The sequence below is a fragment of the Apus apus genome, chromosome 10, assembly GCF_020740795.1.
Source record: "Apus apus isolate bApuApu2 chromosome 10, bApuApu2.pri.cur, whole genome shotgun sequence".
Classification (NCBI taxonomy): domain Eukaryota; kingdom Metazoa; phylum Chordata; class Aves; order Apodiformes; family Apodidae; genus Apus; species Apus apus.
Window position 1 is genome coordinate 2,798,946 of NC_067291.1, and position 25,741 is coordinate 2,824,686.

At 55.4% G+C, this 25,741-nt stretch overlaps 1 protein-coding gene across 1 annotated transcript; it reads left to right on the forward strand.

Moving 5' to 3' along the window:
* The first annotated feature begins 1,614 nt into the window (after nt 1-1,614).
* LINGO1 (leucine rich repeat and Ig domain containing 1) lies at nt 1,615-19,271 on the forward strand. The gene is made up of 2 exons (XM_051628056.1): nt 1,615-1,976; nt 16,963-19,271. The coding sequence occupies exons 1-2, from the start codon at nt 1,971-1,973 to the stop codon at nt 18,814-18,816; spliced, it is 1,860 nt and encodes a 619-aa protein (XP_051484016.1). The 5' UTR covers nt 1,615-1,970; the 3' UTR covers nt 18,817-19,271.
* The last annotated feature ends 6,470 nt before the right edge of the window (nt 19,272-25,741 follow it).

Genomic DNA, 25,741 nt, shown 5'->3' on the forward strand with positions numbered 1-25,741 from the left:
CAGCGTGTGCACGCATTCGCTCTCAGCCCCCGTGTTTCTTGCCACGAGGATCCTTTGCCCAAGCCCACGCTGGGCTGGATGCCTGACGGGCGCCCACCCTCCCAGCGAGCCGAGGTCTGTGCCCGCGGGAGGAGAGACGGCAGCCGAGGAGTGGGCAGGAGCGCCGGGGGGAGCGGGAATGATTCAGCTCTCAGCTGGCAAGCGCGCGGTGCCCACCCTTTGTTTATTCCTGCTCCGCTCAGGAGCTCGCGTGTGCTGGGCAGGGGGAGGATGAGAGGGATGGTGGGGAGGCAGCACTCTCTGGGGAGGGTACATGAGCTGGGGACAGCCACTGGGGACAGCCACTGGGCTCACATGGCGGGTACACACGGGCGCCTGGCCCAGCCCTGGCACACTGCCCACGTGTCCCGCAGAGAGGCCTGGGGTGAGCAGGCAGCTCCAGTCTTGCAGGAGGAAGAAAGGCAGGGCTGCCCAGAGGGATGCTCTCTATGGGAATCCTCACTCCTTGGTTAAATGGCTGGTGGAGGAAGGCCAAACCATCATCTTCCTCAAAAGCTCCCACAGGCTGAAAGAGCCGTCCAAGGGAAGGCTCATGGGACCCAGTGGAGGGACTCCCACGCAGCCTCTGGCCCCAGCCTGTGCCAACTCAGAGGGCCCTGGTGCAGCTGCCTCGGGCCCCCCTTGGCCCATGGCCCACCACACTGCGGGGGCAGCTGGGTAGAAGCAGCACAGAGCGGGAAGCGCCCCAGGAGAGCCTTTCCGAGAGGAAGCAGGAGGGGAAAAGTGCAGGTTAGAAGCAAAGTTTGCATCCATTACTGCCAGAGAAATCATACTCTGTTGGAAGAGCCAGCACTGGGCAAATCTGCTAATGCTGCTCGATAAATCAGTGTCCATTATGGAAGGGGCTGAAGCAGTGGGCAGCACTCAGGAAGTCTTGCACTTGGTCTTGAATGAGATACCATCAGCTCAGCATGTGCTGAGCCTCCGAGGAGGCCTTTGGGATCACTGGGTCCCAGATCAGCCCTCAGAGACATCCCCCTCCACCCCATGCAGCCCTTTTCATCTCTTGTGCTTTGGGGGGCGTCTGGGGGGAGGGCAGTGAAAAACAAGGGGCAAAACGCCTTTGCAGAGGTAGCTGAAGTGGGACGGACCGCTCGGGCATCTCCAGGGTAGCCTGGCGTCCTCCCTCAGCGGGGCTGGGCACTGAAGCAAGGGCGACCGGCTCCTCTCCTCTGGTCTGTCCTCTGCCAGCTACGAGGCTGCAGCAGCGGCGGAGCGCAGGCAGCCGGTGGCCCCTCTCTGCAAGGGCTGCGGGCGGCCGGGGGGCCAGCAGCCACCAGCTGCCCCCGGCCCCGCTCTTTCGCCGGGCGGTGGGGCCAGGCGCTGGGTCTGCGGGTGTCACAGCACCCTCGGCCCCTGGAGGGACACAACGCCCCGCTCCCCTTGGCCTCCTGAGGGGTCCGCGCCCCGGCTCTCGCCTCCCCTCGCCGCGCTGGAGCGGGGGCGGCGGCGGGAGGAGGGGACTGGCCGCGGCCGCCGCTTCCCGTCCCCGCACCGCCCCGCGCCCCGCCGGCGGCTCCTCCCGGAGGGGGGCGGGGGCGGCCCCGCCGCGGCAGACCCGGCGGCGGCAGCGGGGAGCGGAGCCCGGGCCGAGCCTGCCCGCCCGCTACGGCGATGCCGCCGCCCCGCAGCCCCGCCGCCGCCGGTCCCCGCCACCCGCCGGGTGCGGAGCGGAGGCAGCCGGTGGCCACGCGTCCCTAGGGCGGCCCCGCCGCGGCCCCGTGCCCGGCCCGGCCCTCCCCTCCCCCGGGCTCGGGGCTGGGGGGCGGCCCGGACCCGGGAGCGCCGCCGCCGCGCCTGCTGCCGCTGCGGAGAGGGGGAGCTGCGTTACTGCAGGTGGAGGGTTTGGAGGGGGTGGGGGCCGGGGGAGATGCCATTTCTGACCGAAGGAGATCGCCGGCGAGAATGAGATGCAGGTAAGCGAGACGGGGATGCTGGAGCGGGGAGGCCGGGGCTGGCGGTACCGGCGGTACCGGCGGTGCGGGGCAGCCGGGGGGCTCCGTTTCCCCCGGGCAGGAGCCGTGCCGGTGCTCGGAGGTGCCGGGCTGGGAACTTGGTGCGTGCACCGGGGAGGGCACGGGGGATGCGTGTGTGTATGTGCCCGTGCCCGCCGGTGCGGGGTTTGCACCGCGCCCCGGGATGCGGGTCCGAGTCTCGGGAAGCGGGGCTGGGAGGGGAGGGACAGCGGGGCCGGGGACTGACGGGGCTGCCCGTCGAGGGACGTGTGGGCTCGGCGGAATCGTGTATCCCGGGCCCCTGCTGTTCTCCAGCCCCTCCGGCGCTGATCCTGCCGCCTCCACCGCCCTGTTCTGCCCAGGCACCTTCCTTCTGCTGATCTGCTCCCCAGCGCCCGGTCCCTCTCCCCTGCCGTTCCCCGCAGCTCCAGCCCAGCCCCGCGGGATGGGGGGAGCTGGAATCTGGGGCTGGGGTCGCGGCCACCCTAGGCTGACTCGCCCAAGCAAGGGCTGGGGCTCGGTGGTGCTGAGGCGAGCACAGAGCTGCATCCTGATGTGGGAGCCCTCCTCCTCCCTTCCTATCTAAGCAGATGAGTTAGGCAGCCTGGAGCAGATGACAGAGGCAGGTAGGGTATGGCCGGGACAGCACTACCTGCCAGGGCTTGCTGGGGAGCAGAGGGATCAGTTCTCAAACAGGCTGTGCCCTGCTTCCCAGCCAGCAAGGCTTAATTCCAGAGGAGGAATCAGCTCCTCTGCCTGTAGCACCAAGGCAGAGACACAAAGGGTTAAACACAGGCAGGGAGAGCTCACCAGCCTAGAGTGACCGGGCTGGGAGGAAGGAGCCAGTGGGTGTAATTTTTTTGGGGTGGGGGTTCATCCCTCTCCATCACCAGCTCCCCAGCCTGGAGGTAGGTGGGTTGGGGCCGTGGGGAGTTGCTGCTGGATGGGAAGATCCCTCAGGCTTCAGGGGAGGATACGGAGGCACTGAAGGGTGTCTCCCCCCAGCCTCGGCTTAGCCCCTTTGTGTCTGGCAGAAAAAAAAAAAGGGTTGATGTTGAAGGGGATTTCGAGGGTGCCCAAGAGACTGCTGGCCAGGAGCCCTCCCGGGCAGTGCTGTTGCTTGTTGCTCTCTGATACCGTGTATAGGTTACCAGATTTTTCACCTTGTGCCTTGGATGTATAAATAGCCCCGAGTGAAGGGCAAAGGCATGGTTTGCTCCAGGTGCTGGAGGTGTCACCTCCCAGAAGAAATGGGAGTGTTGGTGCCATGAAAGTGATTTGGTCTAGGAGGGAGGGCCAGTGGGTGAGCTTGAATATGGGCACCGGTGGGATCAGGTCTGCTCGCCGTGGGTGTGTACTGGTTGGCAAAGCTCTGCTGCCTCTCTCTGCCTGTCGCTAGCCCAGCTACCATCCACGGTCCTTCCCTGGAAAATGCCCTTTCCAGCAAGTGACTCTACCTGCTGGGCTGCAGCAGGGGACCCGTGGGAGAGCCCCACACTCATCTCCAGCCCACACTGTTCTCTGGGTCTCACCCCACAGGGTGAGTGTGGGGCAGAGCAGTTCAGGCATCCCCGGGAGCAGCCCAGCTCCACAGATCTGCTCCTTCTCCCTGCTCCCGACATCTCCTCTTCCTCTGCACCACCCACCTGCACCCAGCCCTGCTCTGAAATCAAGTCCCTCCACATCCCCATCCCATCCTTTCCACCAGCCTTAACCCTCTCCTCCCCACTCTGCTGCTTGCAGCAGCCCTGACCTGACCTTCACAGCTGTGGAGCAGCAGGGTGGCTGTGCCTCCAGCCAGCCAGCCTGCCTGCTCAGGGGGCTGCAAGGACCTTACCAGGGCTGCCTGCACTGCCCAACCATCCCCACCCCAAAGGCAGCTGTCCCAGCCCTGTGCCCACAGCCCAGACCTTTGTTCGTCTCCCTTCCTCCAAGTCTGCTCCCCTGGTTCTGAGTGCATGCCTTGTCCCTCTCCCAGACCTCTCACAAATGCAGTGGCCAGTAACACCCTGTGCCTGTCCCAAGTGCCACCCAGCCGAGGGGCAGCTGCACTCTCCTGGGGCACAAAGCCCCTCAGCTGTCCACCCATCCCAGCAGTGTGGGCTGGGGCTGGTGTGAGGAGATGTCTGGGCTGGCTGTGCCTGCTCATCCACTGTTCCTGGCTCCTTTCTGGAGCACGTCAGCTCCGTGGCTTAATACCATATGGAGAAGAGGTGGTTTGTGGAGCTCCTGGCCTGGCAAGGCTGAGGGAGAAATGAGGCTAAAGCCTTCACATCTTCCTGCAGACACACTGGGGTGGTTTTCCCCATAGCCAGGCTGGGATGGGGACAGACACTGCCTGGAGGCAGCAGTGTCCCTGGTGGGGACTTTGCAGGGTACCAGGTAGGAGGAGGGGGCTTCTTTCTCAGCTGTAAGCCCCTGGCCAGCAGCATGGAGCTGGCAGGGCCCGTGGGCAGGGGCACCTCCCTGCACTGGACACTCGGGCAGCCCCAGCCTTCACTGGGACTCTCATGGGACAGGCAGGAAGGGGCTGGAGGAGATAGCAGAGCTGAGTTTACAGCACCTGGCAAAGAGTCAGGTCCTTTTTGTGAAAGGATTAATTACAAAAGGAATGGGTATACTTCTGTAATACTGTACTGTGCTGCAGTTACTCTACACCTATAACGTAATTACTCTGTGATACCTCTAATTACCACTGTTTCATATCACTGGAAGGTTAACAGCATGACTGAATGACTTATTATTCCTTTAGTTTCCTACTTAATACAGTCACTGTAACGATGCTGAAGTTTGTGCTGCTTGATGTATGTAACAAGTATAAAATCCTGTAGCTTGAGGTTTAATTTCAGGGGTTGATAAATCACTTTATAATAACGCTACAATTAGAGCGTAATTAGAGCGTAATTACAGTTGCTGAATTATAAAGCACAACTGAACCCATTGTGGTTCGATGAGGATTAATACACCCCATCAGGTGTCACCTCGTGTAGGTGGTTGTCACTGGGCCATGGTGAGCCTGGGGGTGTTGGGTGGGGGCTGCTGAGAGAGCTCTGGGGTGACACCTGTGTCAGGGTTGGGGCTTGGACCTGTCCCCTCGAGGCAGGGGGGGGCACATGTTGGCAATGGGCACCTTTCTGTGAATGTCCTAGGGGGAAAGTGCAGCTCCACCTACTCTTTTGAAAGCTTTAGATACAGAAACTGCTGGAGAGACACTTTTCCATGTCCCCTCAGCTGAACGCTGCCAGCCCTTGGGACCCCCTTGGATGTGGTCCCTTGGGGAGCTTCCCTGGGCAGTGCTGGTGCTGGGGTGGACTCTGGCTGACATGAGCTCAGTGTCCCCACACTCACCCTTTATGCTTGACACCAGCCACCATGGCAGAGGCTTGGAGCTGGGAGCAGAGGGCTCAGCGCTGGTGCAAGTCGTGGCACAGCTCAGCAAGGGAAAGTGTTTGCCCAACATGTCCAGTGCACCAAGTCAGCAGCTCTCCTCTCTTCTCTGCTAAGCCCTGAGGAGTGAAGGGAGGAGGGTTTATCCTTGCATGAGCAGAAATGGCTTTTGGTGGGAAAAGAGCCAGAAGGGCTTGTCAGGCTGTGGGGAAGGCTGGGATGAGAGAGAAGAGGGCTACAAATGCTTTAACTCAAATCAAACAATACAAGAAAAATAAAGGGAGAAAGCAACTGGAGGCCATGGCCTCAATTTTCTTCCAAGTCAATTTTTCCCTCCTCTCTCTCCATCTGGGGGAGTAAAATTGGAGCTTGTGGAGGGGAATAGCTGCACAGAGAGAGGTTTCCGTGGCTTTCCTCTGTGTCCCAGCTCCCTGTGACCCTGGCTGGGGACATGTCTTACTAACAGCCAGTTTTGGTGGCTATTGGAATCTGCAGCCTTGGGATAGTGTCAGGGCATGTGTGATACAGAGAGGGAGAGGAGTGTCTGAGGATGGGGCTGGCTTGGGGTAGGGGAGAAGCCCCAGCCCAGTGACAGCCCTGCAGTGCTGTCAGCAGCACAGTGTGGCCTCTGCTTCCCCTGGGCACAGCCAGCCAGGACAAGGCTTGTCTGAGTGGGCAGCATTAATTGTCAGCTTGACCCAGGCAATTGAATAAACACTAATAAATGGCACAGAGAGCCTCATCTCCTTTTTAGCCTGGGCAAGGAGCAGGAGACTCCCTCCATCCCTGAGAGCAGCAGATTGTGCTGGCTGGCTTGGGAAGGGGGGAGCAGTGGTGGGGGGGAGGATGCCAGCAGGATGCACAGAGGGTATTGATACATTGGCAGCAGCCTGGCCGTGGTGAGGGGAGCCCTGCCACGAGTCCCACCAGCAGCTCAGCCCTCCCTCTGGCCTCGCCAACACCTTGGCCACCATCCCTTGGCCTCCACAGCCCCATACTCCATCCAAGCAGCATCTCCTGACTGAGCATGGGACCAGCCCAGGTAGCAGGTCAGCATTCCTCTCATGGGGGCTGGGGAGCTTGTCTTGCTTTTGCTTATTCTCCCAGTTAAACACAGAAATGGTTTCTGTTTAACCATCCTGCATGTTTTATTCCGTAATTATGTTCATGTGTCTCTATAAGCCAGTCAAGCCTTTCAGTGCTCATGGCATCCTGCAGGGGACATGTCCACACATGGACACGAGTCTCCTGGGCTCCCGAGGAGGACCCAGGTGTCTTGGTCAGAAGCCAAAAGCTTTCCCCCCTGAAGTTTTCATGTCCCTTGTCTCAGGGCTGGAGTTGGTGTCCTGAGGTGAGGACAGTCCTGTGGGTGAGCCAGAGGGTCCCTGCAGGGAGTGGGGACAGGGTGAGGAGGTGCAGGGCTGGTCTGTGCCTCCCAAGACATGATTCTGTGGCTCAACAGCATCCGAGTGATGTTCAAATGGCAAAATACCTGCCAGGAGCCATCAGGCTGGGATGATACCCTGCTCCCAGCTGCCTCAGGAGCTGGCCACTACTCCCTGAGGGACATGCCAATGAGCACATGGGTCCCTGGGCTGGGCACCCATGGTGCAGCCCAGCCCCTGCCACCCTGCACAGCCTTTGCTCCCCTGGCAGCCCCTTCCCCCCACCCCACATCACCCCACTTTGCTCTTAGTTAACTCAGTAGGACCCTCAATCCTATTTTTTTGGTCGTTTCCGTGCCGTTTCTTCATCAGAATGCAAAACATTAAATATCGCTCTTGTAATTATGGTTAATTTCATAACCAGCACCTTAATTGGATTGGTCTCTGATGGGGAATTCTCGTAGGAGGGAGAAGCAGAAATATTTTGACGTGATCTATTCTTTCAGCTCTTTGTTTGGATTTGAGATGTCGAGTGTGAAATGGGAAACAACTCATTTAGACCTTGGAGGCAACCTGGGGGTGGCGAGCAAAGTCTGAGCACTCTCAGAGGCTCTTCCCTCCACGCAGGCGCATGGACAAACATCTCCCTCCCTTACCTGAACCCAGCCTTTCCCCACCCTCCCTTTGGACTGAGGGCAGTCACAGAGAGCCAAACTGACATAGTATAACCAAAAATGTGAGTCAGGGGAATCAGAGAGGGCATTACAGGCAAGCATTGGCCTGGTGGCTTGCTTCTGCCCCAGCTCTGCTGGCAAGTGGCTCGTTCATTGTCCCACAGGACAAGGCACATCAACGTGGATGAGGTAGGAAAAATAATGGCAGCCCTGCTTTAAATGACCATGCACCACGGGAGCCAGACGAAGGAAAGGAATTCGGGCCACAGGGGTGAGCAGCATGGAAACCCCCTTGCCTGGCCCACACTGGGGGAGCATCCTGACTCAGCTCAGCAAGCTCCCAGTGGGTCCGAGTCTGCCACCAGCACCTCAGGGATGTGAGGGACACCCCATGGGACACCCCTTTTCTTCTGGGAATCAGGCAGGCAAGGGCCCACCAGCATCCCTAAGCTCAGAGAGGGACACTAGCCCCTCTTGCACTGAAGTGACCCAGGTCCCCAGTGCCATGGCTGCCCCCAGGAGCTGCTGCGGGTCACGCTGCTGCCTTGGGCTTCAGCTCCGTTTGCTCTGGGAAGCATGGAATTGCACTGCCATTAGGTGCTGCCATTAAACTGATTTGTGCTCAGCCTGTTTATCCTTTTCAATGGGAAACGATACAGGAGCTGAACCGAAATGGAAACCCTGGCCTTACATTTCTGAATTAATTTCTATGCTCTGTATTTGCCTGTGATTAGTTTTGTTCTTGCTTACAGCCCAGAGCACAGGCTCTGTATTATTATCAGCATCACTGGGGAGAAGGAGGAATGGGTGGAAAGCATCTCTTTCAGCTCAAGCAAAACACAACAAAACCACCTCAAAGCAGCCCTCTGTCGAGGGCAGCAGGGGAGCCACTCCATCCTCACAGTAGGTCCCTCCTTTTTCTCTGTGCCCCCAGCTCACCTGCTGGAAGACAGAAAAGGCCGGGGAACAGCTCGGCTCCCCAGGGCGCCGCTCAGGCTGCTGACGTGCTGACAGCCCTTACCACAGGCACTGAACCCATTGTGCTTGTCCCTCCTGCTCCAGCTGCTGGGCAGCTGTGGGGCAGCACTCCCTGCCCTGTGCAGAGCCCTTCCCAGCACCGCGCTGCGGGACAGAGCTGCACTTCCCAGGATGTGTTCCCTGGGGCTGAGATGGGCTGCACAGCACCCGCAGCCGGCACTTGGGGCACCCTTACTAGTGAAATCAGTGTGTTGCATTTCATGAATTGCCCTTAAAAATCCCCGAGTTCCCGGTGCTTTGTTTTCTCCTCTCAGTGTTCCCCTCTTTTTCCTTCTTGCCTGGGGGTGTGTCTGAGGTGTAGGAGCAGTGCCAGGACCCCCGGAGCTCTGTGCACAGCCCCCCCATCCCTGCAGAGGACAAATACCTTCATGGGTATGTCTGAGTGCAAGGGCAGGTGGGCACAGCTGTGGCTCAGCACAGTTTGTTTTTATCTGATGTATTTTATTGTTGAATGAAACAATAACAGCAAATACAGGCCCTGAAGACAAGCCATAAATAATGCAAAAATCAAACAAGCGGGAAAGGGGGAAAGAAAAAAAGAGTTGTACATGTAAAACCAGCACAGAAAAAGCCTGGTTGGGAAGAGGAATCTTCTCCCTGTCTTTGCCATTGCTTATGCTTTCTTTGGGTCCCTTTTTTCTCCATTCCTTCTGGAAATTCCTGCAGCACTAAATTTGTTATTATGGGAATGAAACGTAATAAAAAGAGAGAGGGAAAGAGGGGGAGAGATCTGGCTTGGGGGAAGGACTTGGGCAAGGAGGTGGATAGAGAGGACCTGAAGCACCTTGAAACACAGCCATGCCCCTGCCCGAGCCCCACATCCCACTCTGCCCCACATCCTGGCAGGAATGGGGCAGGAACAGCTCTACCCTCAGCACAAGGGTGCCCTCATGGTCCTATGCAGCTCATCCTCCTGATGAGTTATCAGAGCCTTCACCACCAGCTTGGGCTGCAGTCAGCCTCTCCTGAAAGGCTTCTGAGGGCATTTGTTTTAGGCAGCAATATAAGAATATCAGGGCTGGTCCTAAAGGGAGGTAAATCAGCAGGTTTCCCTGGATGCAGCGGAGCTGCCAGGTTTACTTCTCTGAAGTCCTCTTGCTATTACCCCAAAGGTTTCCATGGGAAGACACAGCACTCCAGAGCAGCCCTTGTACTTTTCTAGGGATCCTGTAATGATTGTAGGGTATTTAAGGGATGTGGCATAGGAACAGAAGTGGTGCTGTAAGGATGCCCTAAGCTTAAATGAAACCTAAGGACCAGGACCAGTCCCTGGCAGCAGCATTGCTCTGTAGCACTGCAGGCTTGGGACGTGCTGGCTGGTCCCGGCTTTGGACAGTGTTTGGACTTTGATCTAGGTCTTCTGCCTTCGAGCAGAGGCAGGGACACAGAGGGGACACAGCAGCTCAGTCTTGTGGCTGTTAGAGGGGGTCATGTCCTACAGCTTTGTCGATGTCTCCTTGTGGCCCTGTGGGGCCAGGGTGTCTGGCTGGTTTGGCGTTTGCTCTCCTGCTGAACCAGCCCTGGGTAAAGGAGGGCAGAAGGCACCAGCTCCCCAGCTCTGCTTGTGGCCATGGCTTTCTGCTGCCGGAGCTGCTGGGGTGCTGAGCAGAGCTCCAGGGCACTGCAGAGCCATTGGACACCTTTGGCAGAACCTGATGGCTGGAGGGGACAGGATGTCCCCAGGCAGGGAGCCGTGTTGAGGGAGCAGCTTGCCTTGGTGCCAGCCAGCTGCCCCTGCCAGGCCCTTGGTGGGTGCCTCAGGTGTGGTTCATGCATTGGGATTGCCAGGATCTCAGCCTGGCAGGGCTGCCCACCTCACTGCTGGGATGTTGGCACTCACCATGGCACAGGGACTGTCCTCAGGGGCTGGTGCCTGGATCTGGGGGAACAGGAAGCCTCCAGTCACTGGTCCAAGCATTGAGGTGAGCCCCTACAGAAATGCCATCTGCTGCTGATCTGAAGGAAACATGCTTTGGCAGCAGGTTGACTTTGTACCAGCCACTTTTCTGCTAGATCAGGTGGTGTCCTGCCCCTGGCAGCAGCGTGGGGTTTAGCACAGGCACTGGCCAGCTGCACTCTGGCTGAGCCAGCAGCACCGTGGCAGCATGCTGAGCTGCTGCCTGGGCTGTCCCCCATCCTCCAGCCCAAAATCTACTGCTGCTGCCCAGGGTAGGGCCCTTAGCAGGGCCCTCACTGGTGCCAGGGATGCTCAGAGCACTCCTTGGGAGCTCAGGGGAGCACAGAGGGTGTCTGGGTACTATTTGAGCTCATTAACAGGAAAAAACAGTCCTCCCTGCAGTGCAATGAGAAAGGGAGGCTGCCAGCCCTGGCTGGGCTGTGCTGGGAGGAGCAGGGAACTTTCTCCATGCATGGACAGGAGCAGGATGGTGGCTCAGGCTCTGGCAGCTGCCAATGCCTTGCTCTCCCCAGAGGGCCTTTGTTGGCACTGCCCTGGGGACGGCTGTGTCCCATGACACCTTGCTGGCCATGGACACATGGAGGCAGAGCACAGGGGATACCTTTGCAATGTCATCGTGACCCTGGTGGCTCTCCTGGAAGATACTCCTTGGACAGGCCTTTCTTTCACTTCTGGTACAAATGTTTCCATAGCCTTAAGAAAAGGCTGGGGTTTTTCCATCCTCCTTTCACAGCTACAGACAGGGAGGAAAATCAGAGACCCACATACTATACTGAAGCCCCCTCTACCCATGACTGACTCATCCCTTGAGCACCTGCTGAGCTGGATGCACCACATCTGGGTGACTTAGCCCATGTCCACAGGAAGACATGGGAATCCATAGTTGAGTTTGTTTTTTTTAATTATTATTATTTGATCTTGATTTGAAATTTAAAAAGAAAAAAAAAAAGGTGAAGCCACATTCAACTAGCTTGTTCACTTCTGTCCCAGCAGCCCAGCACACACCATCCTCCTGCTCTCCTGCTGACCCAGCCCAAAACACCTCCAGTGCTGGAGTTCCAAGGCGAACCCTTAGGAGATACTCCCCCAGCAAACATAGCTCTCCTGCTCTTTGTCTTGCAAGCAGAAACAAGTCACATCCTCCTCCCAGCTTGCCTGTCATAGGAAGCACTGAACCACCTGGCAGTGATGGGCCAGCCCATGTCCTTGGGTAGGGGAGCATGGCTGGCTCCCAGCCTGAGCTCCATGGTGCTCTGCGCCCTTACACTGCTCATTTCTCTCTTGCTAGCTCAGGGCTTTGCACCCCGGCATCCACAGCTGCCTTTGCAATTACTTATTGATCACTTGTCAGGATGTTTTCTTTGCTGATGGGGCACTGAAGCATGTGCAGGCAAAGAGAGAGAGAAGACGTTGCAAAGAAGGAGCAAAGGTGTGAGGAGGATGAGCAGCTCTCGCACAGATGTGATCGCAGCAAGAAACAGCCTCAGCAAAAACTGCTCAGAGCTTCAGAATCCTATAGATCACTGGGATCTCCTTCCCATTACCCTGCTCCAATAACCTGCCAAGGCTGAAAACCACTCTCCAGGTTGGCTCTGGGCCGTTGCCAGTTGTCCCTCCACTGTACATGTCTGTCCCTGAATGGAGACAAACAGATACACAGCCCGGAGCTAAACCAGTGGACAACTGGGCCAAAGCTTCCCCCTTCCAGCATCCTGGCCCCTCAGCCCACTTCAGATCTCTTCTCTTCCTCTGTGCAGCCCCTCCCTTTTTTCTGCTCTTTTTGCCCTTTGGCTTGGTGCTTCCCTGGCTTAACCTCCTGTGGCACTTGGGGCACCACAGTTTGGGTGAAGAGCCCATTGCCATGATGAAAGGCCTTTGCAGGACCACCCCGCAGGCCAGCTGCTGGTATCTGGTGCCAGCAAGGTGGTGTCCATGCCAGAAGGGGAACTGCATCTTAAATACTACTTCATGCTCCTTTACAGCCTCAGAGCAACTGCCAGAGCAGATCAGGTTGCTGCGCACACATTCCAGGCTCCCACCTCGGAGCAGCTGAAAGCAGATACTTGAGCAGGCTGAGCAAAAGCTCTGGGCTGGAGAGTCCTGCCTGCATGTGGGAGTTGGTGCCCAGCATGGGGCTGGGGGTGGGCTCCTTGCTGGCTGATCCGTGGGTCACTGCCTTGTGCACCAGCCCCTGCTCCCACCCACCCCCAGCCAGCCCTGGGCACCAGGGAGGAGAGCAGCTACTGAGTGGAAAAAGAGGAGGAGGAGGAGGGAGCAGGTGGGGTGGGGAGGAAGGAGAGACAAAGCAAAAGGGTCCAACAATGGGTGCTGGACACAGGGGGAATGATGGAGAGATGAGGAAATGGGTGTAAATGTGTTTGGCCAGTTAAAGCTTCTCCCTTTGTTTTGCTGCCTTGCAGATAGCTACAGGAACACTTAGTGCAGAGCCTGGGGTCTGGATAAGCAACTCTTTTAGCAGCAGGAAAGGTTGTTAAATATTTATTTGTAAACCTGGAGTCTTTATCTCTAAAATGTAGTCAAGTTCAATAAAATTTGATTTGGCTGGAGCAGCTTAAAGGAGACGAGAGCTCTGACTCAGAGCTGTGTCTCAGCGGCTTTGTGTGAAGCCACCAGGCCAGAGATTGGGGGGGGGGGGGGGGGGGGGGGGGTGGGGCTGAGCTCGTGGCTGACCCACACCCAGCCCCACGCCTACAACCACAGCCCAACCTGGGCTCCTGTGTGGGGCTGGGAGCACCAGCCCTGCTGCTGTGACACTGCAGCAAGATGGGGAAAAGGTGGGTATGTGCTCCTGGCCCTGCTCAGCCCCCTGGGCGCTGCAGGACCTCCTACTTGCCCAGGGATACAGCTTGCTTTGTCCTATATTGCCTGTTGTCGTTGGATGCTTTCAAAAGCAGCTGGTTCAAGGGTGAATGTCTCCCACACTGTAATTTATGGCTGCCAGGTGGGGGTTATAGCTGACTTGGGGATTTTTGCTGCTCGCTCACTGTCAGCGCAGCAGATCGCTCCGTGCCAAGGAGCACCGGCCTGGCCCTGACTGGGTGAGCAGGGGACAGCCCAGGGACAGCAGTGACCTTGGCAGGCACGGCTAGGCATGCTGCCCACCCTTCAGAGCAGGAGGGCAGCAGCAGCCTCAGGAGCAAACCCACCCTCCTGGGCTTGGTTCCCCTCCTGCGCGGGGGCAGCCCGTGCCCATCACCAGGGAGCGAACCCTGCACACCTCCGCGCTCCAGCCCAGCCCCAGGCTGCATCTCCAGGCACGTGCCCAGGACAGCAGCTTTCCTCCCAGCCCGAGACATGCAGCGGGTCCTGTGCATTTAGCACCTGGGCATGGTGGCTCCACTGCATCCCTCTGCTCCTCAGGTCAAGTCTAGCACCATCCCCGGGGCAGGGGTTGTGCTTTGGAGCCCTCATCCCCAGGCAGGAGGGTAGCACAGACGGGTCAGTGGATGCCATGGCTCTGGGCATGACTTTTGCTTTGATTTGCACTGGTTTGCTCATGGCCTAAAGACAGAGCATCCAGCAGCTGCTCCTTTCTTATCAATTCCTTTTTTATGTGAGAAATGAGAGCCACGTTCACACCAGAGGGCTGCAGCTCTCCCTGGGCTGGCCTGGCCTGTGCGTCACAGCCGCGCGGCCTGATCCTGCCTGGCAGCTCGTGCTGGGGCTATGGCTGGGCACATTGCACTCTCTTCCTCAGAGTAAATCTGGGAGGACTTCAGGCTTTTGGAAAGCCCCTGTTGACACTTCCAGTTTCCTGCTGGCAGCAATTGCTGGGAGCAGCCACTGCAGGGGGACATGTGGCAGTCCCTGGGAAGCCGTGTGCAGGTGCTTGACCTCAGCGCACATGAAAATCATGATTTGAGTCTTTTTGAGAAGAGCACCTCTTAATACCCACCTCACCTTGTGGCAGGGTTGGTCCTCTCAGCAGCTAGAGGTAAATAGGAACCAGAAGTGATTTAAAGCTCATCTTAGCCCAGAATTTTTCAGCTTATTCATTGGTTTGTTTTTTTTTCTCCCAAAGCTCTTCTGTGACTCTGGCTATTAAGATTATGAAGGTTTTTTTTTTTTTGTCAAGGATTTTATTTATCATAGATTTAAATTTAGCTGAGAACTAATAACGTGTGAGGTATGTCTAGACTTTAATCCAAGTGGGTTTGTCTCATCTTTACCATCATGCAGATTTTACTTCCTTCATCTCTCATGTCTTTTCTTATATTTTAGCCTCCCAGCAGCTCTGGCCTCTGCCCATCCGCCGAGGCTGGTGCAGCACCAACAGCACAGAGCTAAACATGTTGCAGGTGCACTCCCCTTCCTGCTAGTGAAAGGGCAGAATTTGCCCCTGGGGGGCATTGGGGGGGGGGCGGCGGGGGGGTGTGTGTGCTGATGCAGGAGCCATGTGTGGGGCTCTGCAGTGGGATTCAGCTCCCACCCCCCCACACCCCATGCCCAGCAGGGACCAGCGCGGCTGCACGCACGGGCAGAGCTGAAATTTCAGCTCAGAACACAGCCAAATAAGGCCGCTGCCTGGCACACTAACAAGCTGAAGGCTTTTCAGCCCTGGTATAATTAAGGCCCTTAGACAGTATTTTGTTTTGCATACCCTGTTTAGCTTTCTTTGATGGCTTTCTCAGCGTGGCTGTGAGGAGTGGGAATTGGCTCCTGAGAAACGCCGGCCGAGGGTGGCTGCGTGCGGGCTGGCGCTGGCACACGGGCACCGGGCGGGCAGGAGGAGGGGGTCATGAGCTGCCCCCCAAAACAGGGGCAACAGCAGCCTGGGAGGCCCTGGCAGCTCTGCACCACCCTCGGGAGCTAATCCACCTGCTGCCCTTTGCCCAAGAACTGCCCACTGGTGGTGCTGCCCAGCCCCAGCCCCAGCCAAGTGGCATCGCAACGGTAGCAGCAGCCCTGCTGGTGTTTGTAAGGCTGCCCAGCCCCACCAGCACTCAGGAGGGAATAGCACGTGGGGTGACAAATTGTAAATACCTGACAAACGGCTCCTTGCAGTCCAGGTGAACCCACTGGAAACACTTCCACTGGCCTGGGACATGGTGACCTGGGGCCAGTGGGAGGGTGCTCAGCCCTGCTGCCAGGGGAGCTGCACAGGATCAGCTCCCAGCATTGCACCTCTTTGCTTTGAGGGGGGATGAGCTTTGGGTGGTCCCCAGAGGCCAAGCCCCATGGCAGAGGTAGCAGGAAAAGGGGATGGAGAAGGACAGTGAGCCAGAAAAAAACCACAGGAGGATTTCCGTGGGGATTCCAGGACCTCACAGCCGGAGCACCTGGTGTGCCAAGGCCTGGTGGTTTCCGAGTTGGTGTTGGTGGACATTTTAATGGCCAGTCCATTATCTTTCATCCATGCGTCTTGCAAAGAAATGTTGAGTTGTTTGGGTTTTTTTTGGGAACAAAAGTCATATATCTGTATGAAATGATGAATGTAAACAGATGCAGTGGAAATAACGCACAGAACGCGTACCAGACCCATAAATAGTGCCAGAGCAGAGGAAGTAATGCACAGGATAGATAATGGATGGATACAAACAGAACTAATGTATTCAGTATATTCAGCATTAGTCATAAATAGCATTAGTGCAGGCAGTGCAGTGTACACATAACAATAGATATAAACACGGTCTGGAGTAGCTGTACATCTAATATGCAATATTAATATGATTTGATCCCTCATAACAGCTTGAACAACAAGGAAATAAATGCAAAAGAGGCAGCATGACAGGGAGCTTCTGCCTGCTGAGGGACTGGGGTCGTTCCAGAACATAACCCAGAGTGGGTCTCCCAGCCCTCTGCAGGGAAGGCCGGGTCTTTCCCAGCTAGGATGGGGCAGCCCCCCTCACCCCGCGGGCTCTGGCCCTCACGTCAGGCTGGAGCTCCCTCTGTAGATCCACAGAGCGGTCACTGTGCCTCAGAGGAGAGTGGGACAGGTCTGCACCTTGCAGGCAGGCGTGGCGGGGGACAAAGGACTGACCCTCAGGGCACACCAAGACCAGGCTGCTGCGGAGGAAGGGAACCAGTCCCCACGGAGCTGTCACCACTGCTCCCAGCTCGGACACCCCCTGCCAGCTGACTCCACACAGGGCTCCCCCAGATGCTTGATCCAGCGCTTGGCTCTTCTGTGTTTGCAAAGCAGCCTTTATATTCAGGCTCCATCTACAGGGAACTGAATAATTTTCAAGAGCTTAAAATAGGATGTAGATAGATGTGGTTAGTATTCATTTTTTTAAATTTTTTTTTTTAAGAAGCTGAGGAAGTGAGTTCTGTCTGACACAGATTCCTCAAGGCTTTCCACTCAAAGTCTGTGCACGTTCAGTCATCAAGTGAAAAGTTGGGGGGGTGGGAGGTGGGGAGGAGAGATGGTCTTGTAGCCAAAGGGCTGGATTTCAGCTGGAAAAATGAGACCCTCTGCTTTGCCTTAACAGCAGCTCTACCAGGATGGTGAACCTTTTCCCGTGGTCATGCCCATTAAGTGCTCACATCCACCCTGCTCTTTCTCTCCCCTGTGTTACCTGCAGGTGAGAGATAGGATGGTAGCTGGGGAGGCGAGTATGCGCAGCCCAATCCTGGCCTGCTGGCAGCCAATCCTCCTGCTGATGTTGGGATCCATCCTGTCCGGCTCCGCCACGGGCTGCCCGCCGCGCTGCGAGTGCTCTGCCCAGGAGCGCGCCGTCCTGTGCCACCGCAAGCGGTTCATGGTCGTGCCAGAGGGGATCCCAACCGAGACCAAGCTGCTGGACTTGGGCAAGAACCGCATCAAGACGCTCAACCAGGATGAATTTGCCAACTATCCTCACCTGGAGGAGCTGGAGCTAAATGAGAACATTATCAGTGCCATTGAACCTGGGGCTTTCAACAACCTCTTCAACCTCAGGACGCTGGGGCTCAGGAGTAACAGGCTCAAGCTGATCCCCTTGGGGGTGTTTACCGGACTCAGCAACCTTACCAAGCTAGACATTAGTGAGAACAAAATTGTGATCCTCCTAGATTACATGTTCCAGGACTTGTACAACCTCAAGTCTTTGGAGGTGGGGGACAACGACCTTGTCTACATCTCCCACCGAGCCTTCAGCGGTCTCAACAGCCTGGAGCAGCTGACCCTGGAGAAATGCAACCTGACCTCCATCCCCACGGAGGCCCTGTCTCACCTTCACGGCTTGATCGTGCTGCGGCTGCGCCATCTGAACATTAACACCATCCGGGATTACTCATTCAAAAGGCTGTACCGGCTCAAGGTCCTCGAGATCTCACACTGGCCCTACCTGGATACTATGACGTCCAACTGCCTCTACGGGTTGAACCTGACCTCCTTGTCCATCACCCACTGCAACCTGACGTCCATCCCGTACGTGTCGGTGAGGCACTTGGTTTACCTCCGGTTCCTGAACCTGTCCTACAACCCTATTGTCACCATTGAGGGCTCCATGCTTCATGACCTGCTCAGGCTGCAGGAGATCCAGCTGGTGGGAGGGCAGCTCACCACGGTCGAGCCCTTCGCCTTCCGTGGCCTCAATTACCTGCGCATCCTGAACGTGTCAGGGAATTTGCTGACCACCCTGGAGGAGTCAGCCTTCCACTCAGTGGGCAACCTGGAGACGCTCATCCTTGACAACAACCCCTTGGCCTGTGACTGTCGGCTGCTCTGGGTTTTCCGGCGGCGATGGAGGTTGAACTTCAACAAGCAGCAGCCCACCTGCTCCACCCCCGAGTTTGTCCAGGGCAAGGAATTCAAAGACTTCCCCGACGTCCTCCTGCCCAACTACTTCACCTGCCGCCGAGCGCGGATACGGGACCGCAAACCTCAGCAGATCTTCGTGGACGAAGGCCACACGGTCCATTTTGTCTGCCGGGCAGATGGGGACCCGCCCCCCACCATCATGTGGCTGTCTCCCAGGAAGCACCTCATCTCTACCAAAACCAACGGGCGGCTCACGGTCTTCCCTGACGGCACGCTGGAGGTGCGCTACGCCCAGATCCAGGACAACGGCACCTACCTATGCATCGCCAGCAACGCGGGTGGCAACGACACCATGCTGGCCCACCTGCACGTGCGCAGCTACTCCCCAGACTGGCCCCACCAGCCCAACAAGACCTTCGCCTTCATCTCCAACCAGCCCAACGAGAGCGATGCCAACAGCACGCGCGCCACCGTGCCTTTCCCCTTTGACATCAAGACTCTCATCATCGCCACCACCATGGGCTTCATTTCCTTCCTGGGCGTCGTGCTCTTCTGTCTGGTGCTCCTGTTCCTGTGGAGCCGGGGGAAAGGCAACACCAAGCACAACATTGAGATCGAGTACGTGCCACGCAAGTCGGACGCGGGGATCAGCTCCGCCGACGCGCCGCGCAAGTTCAACATGAAAATGATCTAAGCAGGCAACAGATTGCAAATAATAATGGTGTTGTTTTTTTCTAAAAAAAGAACAAATGAACAAATAAAAAAAAATAATCAGAAAACAAACATTGCTACAAACATACCGACCTCTCTCTCTCTCCTTCACCATGTCCTCCGCCCCTCTCCAAACCCACTGCACCCGCACTGTCACCACCTCTTCCTCCTCCTCCTTTCTTCTTTATACCAGGAAAACATTCAGCTGATGTTTTCAGGACTCCTGTGTTTGTAAGGACTTTGTCTGATTGACTCTGGTGTCAGATCTAACCCTGAGAGGGAAAAACAAGAAAGGGGGGGGGAAAAAGAAAGAAAAAAAGAAATAAAATCAATAAAAAGTTACGAACTTTCTTCTGTAACTTTGATTTCAATAATTATGGATTTTTATGAAAACTTGAAATAATAAAAAAACCCTATTTCCTATAGATAGCTGGAATGCAAAATCTTGACTTCTTGATCTGTCCAGTCTGTATCTCTGGCCAGTGCTCACTCACTTTCTCACCTGGAGGCATTTTCCAGCTACCTCGAGAAGAGCACCCCCAGGCCAGGGCGAGTGTCCCACGTGTCCTGCTGATGCCAAAGGTTCATGCTCCCCTCAAAGGCACTTCCTGCGCTCTCCTGAGCCCTGCACCTCACCCGGAGGAGTTTGATGCTTTTCCTCAAGGACCAGCTGTGGTTTTATAGCCTGTTCCCTGCCCGCACAGCGCGGGGCTGAGCACATGGGGTTGTGTGCACAGGGGAAAGCTTTGCCCGAGCCCTGCTGGGGGCACCTGAGGATCCTCCTGCCTCTTGCTGGGCAGAGGACTTTCTGCCTGTCTCCTCTCCCACAGGAAAGAAGCTGTTGTGCTCTCACCAGCTGTCCCAGGGATGCTGCACTGGCCCTGCCTGGGCACCCCCAGCCCCTGCTCCCCTCCTGCCTGCAACGAGTCTCATGGTAGGTTTTGGAGCTGATCAGCAGCCACGCTTGCAGGCATCTTCAGGCACATCCAAGGCAATGTTGCTTCCAGGCTTGCAGAGCAATAAATGTAAAATTACATGCATTTATAAACACATACAGAGCCTGAGCCAGCTGTAACCCACTGGCTGCCCTGCTGTTACCTCCACCATGCCCATCACTGTGGTGTCTGGTCACCGGGCAGTGTCCTCCCTTTGCTGAACTCTGGTACTTGGGATCAGGAGCTCTGGGAGGTTTGTATTGTCTCAAAGAGGAAAAGGGGAGGAATGAGGGTTAAACTGGTCCCTGGGGAGGGTTGTGCTGAGCCTTGTGTCCCTTGCAGGACAGGTGTGAAAGTGCCCTGAGACCAGAGCTACCTGCCTGGCACAAGCTGCAGAAAGGCTCAGCACAGAAGTGCAGCACAGCAGGTGAATGAAAAGGAGCAAGTCAGGAAAGGAACCACAGAGGGAAAGAGTGAAGAGACAGAGAATGATGGGGAAAGAGATGTGTCAAGTCAAGCTTTGAAAATAAGAGAAGCATCATCAGCCCAGCTCATCCCCTCCCCAGCTGGTCTGTTTCAACTTCCCAACCCTGAGAAGGTGCAGAGTGGGATGAAGGCCATGGGCAGCCCTCCCATGGGGCCTTCCCATGGGAGAAACAAGTCTTGGTCCCATGGTCTGGGGACTTCAGCATAGCCTGACAGCCCTTGGCTGTGCCAAAAGCACAAAGCATCCCTGCAGACAGTGGTAATACAGGCACTCAAGGTTTTTGTGTTACTGAAGCAGCAGGTGCTGCCCATCCTTCCCAGCTGCCACCAGGGCTGGTGACACTGCAGGGGCAAGTGGCATCCTGGCCCACCAGCCTTGGTGGCATCTCTGAGGCAGATGAGCTGAGATTTGCATACTTGCTTTGTAAAGCACTTATGGAATCCTCAGGGATCAAAGTCACTACAGGAGGATAAAAAATATGCAACAAGAACCTGGAGTGTCGACAGGAAAAGAATGGATTTGCTTTTCTTCCAGCAACGTGCCAATCTAGAAGAACCAACCTGAGACATCTGTGCTCATAGAGAGGGGGGGAGTTTTTGCTGGTTTCAGCTTTCTACTCATCTTCAAACAAAACATTTTGTGTTTCTTTCTCCACAGCAGGTTTCCAGAGCTTTGATTTGTTAGTTTCTCATCTCTAACCCATCTTCTCTTTATAACTTTGAAACCAAAACATTTCTTTCAAAAAGCCTTTTGCTTTTGTTTTGCTTTTTAAAAGAGCCAAAGCAAAATGCTTCTTAGCAGCTTCCCCTCCCACCAGTGTTTAACCAACATTTGCAGGGAGTGAAATACAAAACCACCAACAGCAACACACCAACCTTGCCCGAAGCTGAAAGCTGGCATGCCAGGCTCCAGGAACCCTGAGCAGCAGCTTGGAGCAGCACTCCCCTGGGAGAGGCAGGGATGTGCCCAGGGCTCAGCCCTCTGGAGGAAAATGCCAAGCTGAGCACAGCCAAGGGAGCAGCATGTTGGGTGCAGAAACGTCAGTTTTTCTCAAGACTGACAACAGTTCAACAGATGGCAGAGAGGTGGATGGAGGGGGTTCTCCATGTTCCTGGGCACCCATTAACACCAGCAAAAGGAAAGAGCTGCTTAACTGACTCCACTTACCCTTTTTTAATGCTGTAATTAAAAAAGCTAATTCAACACACACAGTTTAAAAAAAACCTAACCACCATGTCCAACGACAAGGTACTTGCAGCACACTAGAGTGTCCCAGCAATCAAAGGGAGAGACCCAGTCTTTCACTGTTAAAAAAAAGAGCTTTAAATAAAGAAGAGGAAAACTCTTTCTTTTCTGTGTAATGTCTCAGGCTGTGCTAGTGCAGGCTATTTCCCAGCCTGGGACCTGCCCCCAGACCCGCATGTGCCCCCAGACCCACTGCCTCTGCAGCTCAAAACCCTCCCAGGGGTGAAGCTGTGCTGCCTGACCTGCATGGAGCTGAAGCTCAGACTCTCTCATTAGAGAGCTTGCCCCATGCTCTGTGGCACTCCTACCTGCCACACACTTTATTATCCATACCAGTTTTTTTAATCTTTGATGCTTTGTGAACTGGGTAATTATTTTTTTTTCAGTCACCGTGTGATTAAAGCAGATGGATGGAGCAGAAGAACAGCATCTCACGAGTGGCCAGCATTTCAGCTCAGCAACTTTTATGGCTGGCAAAGATAGGAAAAAAAAAACACCACAACCCAAGGAACAAACTCTTTTTTTCTCCTTCGCTGAAATGTACAGTGTGTTTCTTCTGCAGCTTAATCAGGGATGAGAGCAGTGGCTGGGTTCCAGCATTGCTCTTCAGGTAACCATGGGCTGTGTGTCAGAGCCAGACAGCTCTTCTCACTTGTTTTCTTTTTAATAAGGATAAATAAAGAGCACTTAATAAAAACACTTACAAGAGGCAGCAAAAACCCCAGGAAGAGATGGGTTCAGGACAAGGAGGGGAGGCTGCCTGTGAAACACACCCCACCTCCCCTACATCCAAGCCCCATGGGGATCTCCGTGACAGGCACTGAATTGGGACGTGACAGGGAGGAGGACAAAGGTCTCAGCACTTCCAGCCTGGGCACATCACCTGCCCCAGGCATGTCCCTCCCTCACCAAGCTCCACAATCCCCCCAAAGCCATGGGCTGTGGCAGGCACCCAGCTGTCCCCTTGCATTGCCCCAGCAGGGGTGGAATTGGGAGCATCCTGCAGGGAGACATTCACACCCCTCAACTCCCTGCCCCTCCTCAGCAATCCCCCTCACCCTCTCAGCTCCTCTTCCTGGAGCACCAGGGGCACATGGCAGCACAAAAAGCCACGTCTGAGGTCATACCTGCCCCTACTCCGGAGCAAGGAGTGGGGGTTGTCAGGCCCTTCCCTTGCCCCTCAGACCCTGGCTGTGCTGCCCGACCTTGCTGCCTTTCCCCACTCCTGTCAGGCCTTATACCACTTAACTTTACTTCTTTTCTCACTAACTTCTCTCTCTTATCTCTGCTTGAGAGTAAATTTTTCACTCTCTTTTTTTATTCCTTATCACTTGCTCTTTTTTTTTTTATTATTATTTTTTAAAGTACTTTCTGCCTTTCTGTGTGTTTCTCTTGCTCTGCTGCCATTTCTCTGCATCAGGTGCTCTTCTCTCCCCATCATGTCTGTGCTTCCCACAGCCCCCCCCTTCTGCACACACATTTCTCCCTGACATCTCTGCCTCCCTGCTCCCCTGGCAGGGTCCCATCCTGCTCCCTCTGCAGTGAGCAGCAAAGTGGCACAGAGGGGAGGAGGAAAAGACCTTCAGGCTTCTCCTCCTTTTGTCTTTTCTCCCATCCTTCCCTCTCTTCCCCCACCCTCTTGCCTTGTGTCCTCCTTTTCCCACCTCCCCTTCCTCACTCCTGCTCTCCAGCCTCATGGGTGTTGCAGTGCCATTCCTGCTACCATGTTTTTGCAGGACACAGTGGAGGAGGAAGGCTTTGGGATGCTCCGACACCCCAGAGAACATGGCTGGGGGAGCAGCCCTGCTCCCCATGTCCCCAGTCCTGCCATGGGTTCATGCAGCTCCACCAGGAAAAAAAACAGGCCTATTTCTTTCCTCCTTTTTCTGGGTCCACGCATGCATATGATAGATTTACTGTGATTCTATAGGTTTATAATTAAAACCCATAAATTCTACTAGGTCTTTTTCTTATTTTCCATAATCTGCAGGATTCAAGGCAATCAAATTTTAACTGGAAAGCATGGGATGTGCAGTTAGGTCCTGGTGTAATGGGGAACGGTTCATTTCCCAATCTACCCTCATTACTGGTGGTACTGAAGAAATATTGCCCTGTGAAAGATTTTTTTCCCCCTCAATTCCCTTTAAAAAATGTACTTACCTGAACAAAGGAGCAGAGGAACAATATGAACCATGAGTAAAATGCAGTGTCCCCTCACCACTGCAGTTTTTTCCCTCCTGAGGTTTCCAAGCAGAGTTTTCTGGCAGTCTCGGGCAGGTGCTGAGGGACTCAGGGGAACCCAGGGTGAGCAGGGTGGCAGTTATGGGTCCCTGTCAGCTGTTCCAGCTCAGGTCCCCATCACCAGGCAGCTCCAGCCCCTCCAAAGATTTCATCATGTGCCTGTTAACGATCCAGGTAATAAGACATTTCATTCATATGAGCAAATTTATTCCAGTGGCACTTTAATAACAAAATCAATAAAACTACACTTCCCAGCACAGCTTTATCATATGCTAAAACTACAGGATATTGCCTGGATATACTAAAGTCTCTCCCTGAAATAAAGTGCAAAGTTTAGAAGACAGATGACAGCATTTGCAGCACTAGTAGGATAATACTCTAATAAATCCACAGCCACCTGGGCACTTCAGAGTTTTCACACACTGCACTTGGTGGCCACTGGGAACTTCCCAGTGACAGCAAGAACAGGAATGAGACCTTTGTGCCCCTCAGGCTCACGGTGCAGATGCAGGGAGTGTGGGCTCTGAAGCACAGCCCTGTATCAGCACACACAGACCAGCCAGAGAGGACTGTGTACATGGGGGCATTGTGGACCTGGTTACCAGTGCAGGTTACCTTACCTGTGGTGGCTCTCTCCAAAAGAACCTGCTCTGATCAGGTGGGAAGATGAGCATCCAGCTCCCTGTGGTAGCGACCAGGCTGCCATCTCCCAGCAGAGCTCCTTGGTGCCATCACTAAGCTAGAAAAGAGATGGAACAGTTAGGAAACACTGTTGGTCTTGCAAGATTCAGCAGCACCCTGGGACAGGCAGCTGCCCAAGGAAGGACCATGTCAGAGGACAGCTGCTGTGTGCCCTGCTCTGCACCCCTCCAGGAAGGATCCCACCCTTGAGCCCTGCAGCTGCTCTCCCATGGACCAGCTCCCTCCCCACCTCTCTCCTCAACCCTCTCAATTACTACCTGCCATTTCATCACCCTTCCTGGTGCTGTTACATTCCAGCACCTTCCCTGACATGAAATTATAGCTCTTCCCTCCTCCATCATCCTTCCCAGACCATCAACCGTCAGCTCTCCAAACCCTGCCCTGCTCCCAGGCATTCCCATCTGCCAGGCTGCCATCTCCCACCAGCTCTCCTCTCCTCAGCCCTCCAGCTTGTGCTTCCCAAGCCTATCCATGTTCCCCAGCCTTGAGAGCCCCGAGTGCTGCGAAACTAATTAGCTCACTACAAAGACTGAGCAATAATTAGGGACTCCACTAAAAGCATGAAACTAGGCCATCTCGCCTTAAATAAACGCGAGCTCTGAGCTCTGCTGACGGGCTGTGATTGCTCCAAGCAGATGATTCCATGACTCGCTGTCCCTTGGCTCCCACTCCAGCCATGGTCACCTGAGGTACCTCTGCCTCCATCCTGCCCCTCAGACAGGTGCCTTTTGGCTCTTCAGCTTGTGACCCTGGCACTAAAGCCAGCTCCTCCCCAGAGCTCCATGGCTATCCAGGCACCAAAGCAAGCAGGCAGCTTGCCTGGAGATGCTGGGGTGCTGGTTTGGGTGCTGCCTTCTCAGAGGTCCTTCATCTCCAACTCTCTCTGGGTAGCACCAAGCAAGAAAACAATTGCAAATTATGTTACAACAGCTTTTCCTCCCAGCAGCTCCACCTTGGTGGACAGGAGTCTGCTCTGCTCTATGCTGCAGCCTTTAAAGAATGGGGTGACACAAGAAGAGGAGGATCTGGGGCCTGCACAGGTCCTCCTTCCTCACACACAGCCCATTCTGGGGACCCCATGCTTGGGCGTGTTAAAGTCCCCTGGTGTCACACAGGGGTTCCCTGAAAACCTGTTTCTCCTCCCGAGGAAACACCCATCCCTCCTGCCTCCTTGAGGTGATGAGCAGAGTTGGAGCCAGCCCAGCAGAGACGTCTCTGACCTTCACCTGTCGCTCACCTCCCTGGCACTGCAAACAATCCCTCGTCCAGCCACTGTGTGTGCCTGAAGTGCTCCACGC